The sequence below is a fragment of the Ascidiella aspersa genome, chromosome 7 (genome assembly GCF_963924565.1).
Source record: "Ascidiella aspersa chromosome 7, kaAscAspe10.2, whole genome shotgun sequence".
Lineage (NCBI taxonomy): Eukaryota > Metazoa > Chordata > Ascidiacea > Phlebobranchia > Ascidiidae > Ascidiella > Ascidiella aspersa.
This window is the reverse complement of record NC_139453.1, coordinates 9,815,315-9,824,290: the sequence shown is the minus strand read 5'-3', so window position 1 is coordinate 9,824,290 and position 8,976 is coordinate 9,815,315. Positions and strand designations below refer to the sequence as shown.

The 8,976-nt window shown below is 38.3% G+C and overlaps 1 protein-coding gene across 1 annotated transcript in view; it reads right to left on the bottom strand.

Moving 5' to 3' along the window:
• Window positions 1-997: 997 nt before the first annotated feature.
• The window catches only part of LOC146137632 (exportin-4-like), a 35,467-nt gene continuing 27,488 nt past the window's right edge, over window positions 998-8,976 (bottom strand). Inside the window, exons 18-23 of the mRNA XM_083393542.1 lie at window positions 6,975-7,149; window positions 4,444-4,579; window positions 3,837-3,950; window positions 3,343-3,460; window positions 2,049-2,168; window positions 998-1,294 (exon numbers count right to left, since the gene is read on the bottom strand). Coding sequence (XP_083249668.1) covers window positions 1,124-1,294; window positions 2,049-2,168; window positions 3,343-3,460; window positions 3,837-3,950; window positions 4,444-4,579; window positions 6,975-7,149 — 834 coding nt within the window. The 3' untranslated portion in view covers window positions 998-1,123. The remainder of the gene's footprint in view (window positions 1,295-2,048; window positions 2,169-3,342; window positions 3,461-3,836; window positions 3,951-4,443; window positions 4,580-6,974; window positions 7,150-8,976) is intronic.

Below are 8,976 nucleotides of genomic sequence, written 5' to 3'. Positions count from 1 at the left end.
CGGACTCGGGTTATTTTTTATTTTTTGGTCTGAGTCGGACTCGGGTTATTTTTTATTTTTTGGTCTGAGTCGGACTCGGGTTATTTTTTATTTTTTAGTCTGAGTCGGACTCGGGTTATTTTTTATTTTTTGGTCTGAGTCGGACTCGGGTTATTTTTTATTTTTTGGTCTGAGTCGGACTCGGGTTATTTTTTATTTTTTGGTCTGAGTCGGACTCGGGTTATTTTTTATTTTTTGGTCTGAGTCGGACTCGGGTTATTTTTTATTTTTTGGTCTGAGTCGGACTCGGAAGCGGGACCGTGGTTATTTTTAACCGACTCCGCAGCCCTGGTTGCAAACACGCGGGAGGAATTCATATTGATTTCAAAAAAAAAACTTGTACAAAAAAAGTAGATAAATAACAACTCGCAAGGGTTCCACTTTGTTTTCCAAAAAAAAAAAAATTGTAGAAAAATTTAAATGAATCAAAAGCACAGGGAAATTCTATGTTATTTTTCGGAACAGCTGCAACTATAGTGAAATACAAGACTGGAGGTTCTAATATTATTTATCAAAACCAAACATAAACAACGTTCATGTAATAAAGGCACCTACAAGGTTTGCTGTGCTTTTTTCAAGAACAAAAACACGACTAGAAGACTATAAAATAAATAATATACCTTTCTATTTTTTCCCAAAACAACAACAACAACTTATAGGAAAGTAAATAAATAACAAATTACGGGGTGTTCAATTTTCTTTCGAAAACTTAAAAAAATACGTTGATAAATCACAACTAATAGAGCAGGGGTTCTTAAACTGGGGTCCATGGACCCCTTGGGGGTCCGTGACCTAGCTTTAGGGAGCCATGAAAGCCCAATTGAAATATTAGTGTACATTTAGGATGTAATATATTTATCAGAAAAAAAAAATAATCAAACGGTTTTGCACTCAATGCACTCCATTTCACTTTGAACATTTTTGGACGAAAATCAGCAGATTTATGAAGTCTATTTGTGTTGTGACGTAAATTTTTGACGTTATTTTTGAATTTTTTTTCCTACCGTGGTCTACGCGAGACAAAATTTATTTAGGGGTCCGCGGTAAAAAAAGTTTAAGAACCCCTGCTATAGGGTAAGGGGGGTCACTTCACACACAGTATGCCACCGATATCGAAAATCACCGTTTCCAGCGTTTTTAGGAACTTGGTGCGATGGGGACGATCGGAAACTAGTTGGGTGACGTCAGGAACCAAGGCCCTGAAGGAGGCGGCCAAGCGTTCCTTGTAGGCCGGGTCGGCCTGGCCTTGGATAATCTGCAAGGATTACGGTTCGTTATGTTTTAGGTCAACTAGAACTACTGGAAATAAAACTCAAGGGATTTTTTGGAGCATAATGGTTGGGGTTGTAGTAAGGCGTATTAAGAATACCAACGCCCATACAGAAGTAGGTATTATTTTGAACTTTTCGAACTCTTTATTCACTTTCAACAGTGCCTTCTCTCCATGTTGAAAAAAGAGTTATTCGAAACGTTCAAAATGACACTTATACTTCTGTATTGGCCTTGATACTATATTTACGTCTTAATGTATTTTATTTAAGAACTTTTGTTAAGTTCAAAGTTACGCTTTGATGGAACCCTTTTGTATTAAAGGGGTCTCCTGTGAAAAATAAAACGTGAAAAATATTCTTGATTCGAATCAGTTGAATGTTTCTAATGCTTAACGACAAACTGGTACAAAACATTTAAATCATTTCTAAAAATGATTAACTGACAGCTAACGATCTTGAAGCAAAAATGGTGCATAAACTGGACTAAACTTATAAGTTCGTTCAAATGAACAGTTGCGTTTCAAACAAAACACAAAGACTTATACTGCATGCGTTTAGCTAAAGATAGCATATAATATACCAAAATTAGCCTCATAAAATTGTCAATTTACTCACTTAGTGGTTACTTTTGGAAAAACACGTTTTTTGGAAACTTTTTGACGTGCAAACAAATCCAAGGACATTTAAAGACTCAAAGACTTTTAAAGACGTAGAGACATCGCTGTAATGAAGTTATACCTGCGTGAAAACCATCATTGCGTGTTCGGGATGGAAACACAGAAGCGAATAGAAGGCGTCGCCCGCCGACCTTAGGAGCTCGAGGTCTGCAGAGTGGACGACCAGTGTATCGAAGACCATCTGAAAGAATGGAGAGTTTATCGGTTAACAAGGCAAGGGCGTAAATCGCCTCCGGAAAACACAAAAAACCTTGACTAACTGTGTTTGAACTGCAAACAGTTAAACCAGTGGTTTTCAACCGAGGTACCGCGGTCTGGGGTGCCATTTCCAATGTCCAAAGGTGCCGAGAGATATTTAATAATCCTCAAGAATCTGATTTTTTGCTCAACTCTTACACTTTTTGTGTAAGACTGTATTAAATCCAATTATAACTTCCTACGTTGTGCTTAGAGTTGATGTATGTTGTTCCAGTTCCGTTTATTGTGACATTCTAGTGATTTACCTACGGAAAAATCTTGTAGGGGTGCCGCTAACTATTCATTATTTCTGAGGGTGCCGCAAGACATAAAAGATTGAGAACCACCGAGTTAAACGCACAATGCACAACGCAATAAACAACTAGAACTTTTGTGGCTGGAAAACGCTTATCGAGTTCGTTTTTTGATCTATAGAAGCAGAACTTCCGTCGGATTTTCGAGAAGATTTGTGTAAAAAAAGATGATAGGATATGTTTCTATCATAAACGATTTGTAAACATTTTTTTTTATTTTACAGATTGTATGGTTATTAAAATTGTTTGTTTACAAGAAATTGTTTTAAACGGTGGCAGCTTTATTGAGGGTTAATGACAGCTGAGAAAACCTGGGAGCAACACTTGCATATATTACTAGCTGTTAATTCTCTGCTAAAGGTATAAAATTAGGTTATATTTTAAAGACCGTTTAAAAAAGTTGAGAAACCGTTTCGGTCCCTCAAAATACCTTTGAAACGCTGAAGCTATAACTATAATGCTGATAAAAACAAAAATCATTTGAAACGAAATAACATACATAAAAGCGAATCCTTTTGTTAGTAAACCCATATTAAATATAGCCTGATAATGAACTGCAAGGCCAAAAAGGTCAACTAGATCGCCATCATCTTGACTAAGACGCTTCGATATGAGCTTGTATCTTCAGTTAATGTTAACGTACTATTAACTTAAGATGATACAAGCTCGTATCGAAACGTCTTATAAAAAGGACTTCGATCTACTTGACCTTTACGGCTTTGCAATTCATTATCCGTCCATAGTGGACCCAAATATTAAATATATTGTGGCATTTAAAAATGTCAAAGATAATTATGTTCTCACCCTGACGAAGGATAGGGTGGCCACGTGCAACTCAGACGGCTTTTCCTTGGTCTTTATACACTGGATCGCCAAACTTTCGACAGCCTCGAGGCACAACTTGCAGTTGTCGTTGCCGTAACTGGTGGGCACAAATTTCGTCAAAGAAATTTCAATTATTTCTATCATTACTATTAGTAATGTTTTTTAATCTGAAACGGAAATCTAGCACTGGTTTCTTCTGTTTTCCTCAAAAAACCTCTGTTTATTTAAACAAAATGGGATTAATTTTGGCCAAAACAATTCGACATTACGTTTTTTTTAGGTTTTCGACATCACATACTTTAAACTTAAGTTACAAAACTAATATTTGTCGGCTGTACGATTTAACTTTTTGGCACAGAGACCTCATCAGCCAAACAGTTAAAAAAACATTTATTTATGTGATATTGCAGCAGACAAATTTTTAAACGTTCCTTAAAGAGGCTAGCGCACAAACATCACGCCACAAAGGATACGAGCTGAGTCCCATCTGTAGCGAATGGACGAAGGCCTGCAGCATTTGTTGGGGAAGGGTCTCCACTTTCTCGGGGAAGATCTCGCACAGAAAAGTCACCAGCTTGTAGTATTGGCTGCGATAAAAAGGAAAGTTCAAAGCGAAAACGGAACTTAGAGGTTATAATTACACTCAAGGTCTATGAATTCGAGATTAAAGTTCTTTGGCTATTATCGGATACTCACCAATTAAACACGAGTACATGAGTACTTTTTTACGTGGCTTATCAGTACTGCTCAGTACTCACCAAACAATTTTATGATTTAATCTTGCTCCAACAGTACCAACTTTCCTAATTAAGGCATGCAAGTGACGTCCGATAATATGCACTGTGTGCATTTACTACGGTCGACCAGCTTTTCATAGTTAGGTGGGTTTTATTGAGTTGGTGTGCTTTATTTACCGACCAAATCGTTCTTCCGACCTATTCAACCCGCCATATCGCGGCAAAATTAAAACATCGATTGGTAAACTCGAGCAGAAAGCAAACGTTTTGGGCCCATCGCTTCAGAAACCCTAAACTTGGTATAAAAGTACTGCTTAAAAAACAAAGTTTTCCCGTCGTTTACCTGCATAGCGTTGGGTAGAGAAGCAGCTGTGACGTCATGTGCGGGAGCACAATCTCGAGTCCGAAGAGCACAACATCCGCGGCCGACGTCTCCTCAACCGGATCTCGGATCACCACCTCGGCCTGGAGCTCGGTATCTGAAGAAGAGGAGGAAAAAACGAAGCTTGAGATTGATCACTATGGTGAATGCCCAGTACTTGTCTATGTAATGCTTTCTAAAGACAGTGATAGCGATTCTCTTACTGCTCAAGAGAGCCAACAGTACGGAGAACTTCAGTCTAAGTAGAGTTACTTGTAAAATAACTTCAGTCTAAGTCGAGTCATTTGTAAAATAACTTAAGTCCAAGTCGAGTAATTCGTAAAATAACTTCAGTCTAAGTGTATGACCTACTTTCGTCCTAAAGGATCACAACCTCGGCCTGGAGCTGCTTATATGAAGAGTTGGAGAAAAAAAAAACGAATCTTCAGATTTTAAATTTGAAAGCAACTCCAACGCGTGGAAGTAACACTTCGCGTTGCAAACAATGGCAATATGACAAACCTCTGTACACTAAACATGGCTAAAAGATTAATGAGTAATTTTGAAAATCGGATCACTAGGGGGCTTCGGATAAGGACTTCCTTTAGTCTGAAAACGTTGGGATTGGAGTTAGGGAAGTATGATACTTGGTATTTTATTCCTTTGTCGATATTCCATATTTCAAGCGTACATGACGGGTGTCCGATCCGATATGTAAAGGCTTCATCAAATTACGTCGTTGATAAAAAAATACAAATGCAACGCTTGAGGATTGTTAAAATCCGCCTTATCTGTAGAAAGCTAATCTATACTTTGGATTTGGAATGGTAATTCACTAATTTTAGATAAAAAAAAAACACTAGGGCTAAAATGCACGGAAAAGTTGGGCATCGGATCGACAGCTAAACGTAATCGATAGCGATACCACTGTTGGTATCGGGCCGAAAGGCAAAGTTAAACAGCAGAGTTAAGTTTGCACAGAAGCAACCATTTTAAGGTTTCTGTAATTCTGATGAGCAACTCGACTGGATGACCGAAAGGTCCTTTCGCTGTCCTTGTCTTATTTCTTTATGTTATTTTGATCTTCAACGTTTGCAAAGATGCACAAAAATAAATTAAATCCGAATCTGAATCTGCCAATGGCAGTGTTGAAGTCCCTTCATGGCCAGGGGGTAACATACATGATTGTTTGAGAACCATCTTTATCATAACTATGTGAACAAAATAGAATAAAAAGGATGTTGACAGAAAGCGAAAAATCATGGGCACTCATAAAGGAAAAAAAACCTCAACTTGTCCCATACCCCAGTGGCATCGTTGTAAATCCGACGCCAATAGTCATTTTAGCCTAAAACAACAGGTATTGTCACCGAGAGAAAAATCGAAGTTCGTTATCCACCAGTTGGGATGTCAGACATTTTATTCCGATATGGATATCCGTAATTTTGCCCCAAAATTATCGCGAACCTATCCGATGCCAAATAACGTCATTACTGTTCTCAAACAAGCAAAAATTAAGAAATTGGAACGTTTAAAATGTGTTTTTTTTCAGGCTATTATGCAAAAATTTGCTTTTAGTGTATGATGTTTGGTAACTTTTAACTTTTAACCTCCCTATGTTGTGATGCATTTACTTTCAAGATAAAAATCGCCGCATTGGGATCGCACAGCAAGGCTAAAATTACGTACACTGGTTTAAGTTTGGATCAGTAGCGATACCACCACAGTATCGGACTAGTATCGATACTACCATTTGAAATCGGGTATCGGTTACGATCCGATACTATCGGACATTCTACTAGGGATGTCTGATAGTTTTTAATCCGATACCTATACTCGATATTTTAGACAAAAACTATCGCGGTCCGATCCGATACCAATGACGTCATTACTAAGCTCAAACAAACTACAAAGATTAAGTTAAAACGTTCAAAGATAATTTTTCTCAAAGAAATAGGCAAAAACTTGCCTTAGCGTAGAAAAGTAAATTACCGTCGTTTGTTAACCTACTATGTTTGATAAATTTACAATCGCTAAACTACATAAATTAATTTGGTATCGGATCAGTACCGATACCACCACAGTATCGGACTAGTATCGATATTACCATTTGAAATCGGGTATCGGTTCCGATCGGATATTATCGGACATTCTACTAGGAATGTCTGATAGTTTTTATTACGATACCTATACTCGATATTTTAGACAAAAACTATCGCGGTCCGATACCAATGACGTCATTACTAAGCCCAAACAAATTACGTGGATTATATTAAAGGTTCAAAGATAATATTTTTTTCCAGGTAATTAGGCTGAAATCAGCTTTGGCGTGAAAAGCTTAATTACCATCAGTTGTTAAACTTCTATGTTTAATAAATTTGCAATGGGTAAAAAAAAAAAAAAAAAAAAAGTAAAAAAATGGTATCGGACGCCCTAGTTTCGAACGAGTACCGATACTACCACTTGGCATCGGGTATCGACTCCGATCCGATTTATCGGACATCTTTACCCACCAGTTTCACTGAAGTCGATGAAGTCCTTGGAGAGGATGTGCGTGAGGAGCTCGATGATAAGCGAGAGGTCCTGGAAAGCTTCCTCCTCTGCATCTCTGCTCTTCCTCCCCAGGTTGTGCTTGCTGAAGGTGCGCAACACCGCAAGCGTCCACTCGTACATCTGGTGGCATTGGCTCTGCGAACGAGTACCGGCGAGTTTATTGGCGAGTAGCTACTAGCTGAGTAGCGACGAATTTAGGTAAATTGTACGTCGATAAAAGTGACGAGCAGTAGGGCAGTAACTGTGGGAATATTCGTACATCTGGTGACATTGGCTCTGCAAACGAGTAACCAAGAGTTTAATATTAAGTAGAGAGTAACAAGAACTTAGGTAACGAGTACAGATAAAAAGACGAGTATAAGGGTAATTTAACTTTGTGTAGCGAGTAGTTGAGTACCGAGTAACGAAACGTAGTTTGATTTAACGTGACGAGTAGTATGGTAATTTGGTAACTGTGTTATTTGAAGTATTATGGGTACTCGTACATCCGGTATCACTGGCTCTACAAACGAGTACCGACGAGTTTAATATTGAGTAGCGAATAGAAGAGTATCAAGTAACAAGAACTTAGGTAACGAGTATTCGGATGATAAAAAGTGACGAGTATGAGGGTAATTTAACTTTGTTTTGGACGTAGTGTGGTTAGCGCTAACGTCCACCGCAAGCGTTCACTCGTACACCGACGAGTTCAATAGCGAGTAGCGAGTAGTTGAGTACCAAGTAACAAGACGTAGTTTGGTTACTCGTACATCTGGTGACATTGGCCCTACAAACGAGTACCGTCGAGTTTAATGGCGAGTACTTAGCAGCTGTACTGGGTAACAAGAACTTAGGTAAATAATCCCTGTACTTAAATTGACGAGTAGTATTTAATTTAGCAACATCTGGTGACATTGGCTCTACAAACGAGTACCGACAAGTTTAATATCGAGTAGCAAGTAGTTGAGTGCCACAAGACGTACTTTGGTTACTCGTACATCTGGTACGAGTACCGACAAGTTTAATATCGAGTAGCAAGTAGTTGAGTGCCACAAGACGTACTTTGGTTACTCGTACATCTGGTGACATTGGCTCTGCAAATGAGTAGCCGAGAGTTTAGTAACGAGTAGCGAGTAACAAGTAGTTGGGTAAAGAGTATTTGTACAAAAAGTGAAGAGTATGAGGGTAATTTAACTTTGTTTTGTTGGTAGTTTGTTTACTCATACGTTTAGTGAGGTTGGCTCTGTAAACGAGTAACCAAGAGTTTAATAGTGACTACCAAACTAGCTAAGTAACGAGTAATAAGAACCTAGGTAACAAGGTCCTAGAAGTGAGGATTAATATAGGTAATTTGGTAACTGTATTTAAATTTAGTAATGTATACTCATATATCTGATAGTACTATCCCACAAAGGAGTAAAAAGTATTTTGTTATCACGTTATTGACTTAATAGTAACGAGTACTTGGCTAAGGGTAACGTGTTATTGACAAAGAATTACTTTGGTAGCTGTGCTGTTTCGTAGTTTGGTTACTGGTAATTGTGGGGATATTAGTACATCTGGTTGGATTGGCTCTACAAACGAGTAACCAAGAGTTTAATAGCGAGTGCCTACTAGCTGAGTAGCGAGTAACAAAAACTTAATACTTAAATACAATGAGTCGTACGGTAATTTGACGGTGGTATTTGACGTCGTATGATGGCATTGGCTCTGCAAACGAGTAACGAGTAGTTGGCATCGAGTTATTGGTTAAATAGCAACGAGTACTCGGTAAAGGGTATTTTGTTATTGATCGACGAGTACTTGGCAATTCTGCTGATTAGTAGTTTGGTTACTCGTACATCTGGTGGCAGTAAAGAGTAACGGGTAGTTAGTTAACGCGTAGCGCTGACGTCGGTAATGAGTAACGATTAAATTAGGAACTCGTTTTTGTTATCATTCACACAAGTACCGATACTAATACTTAACGTCGGGTGCCGGCTC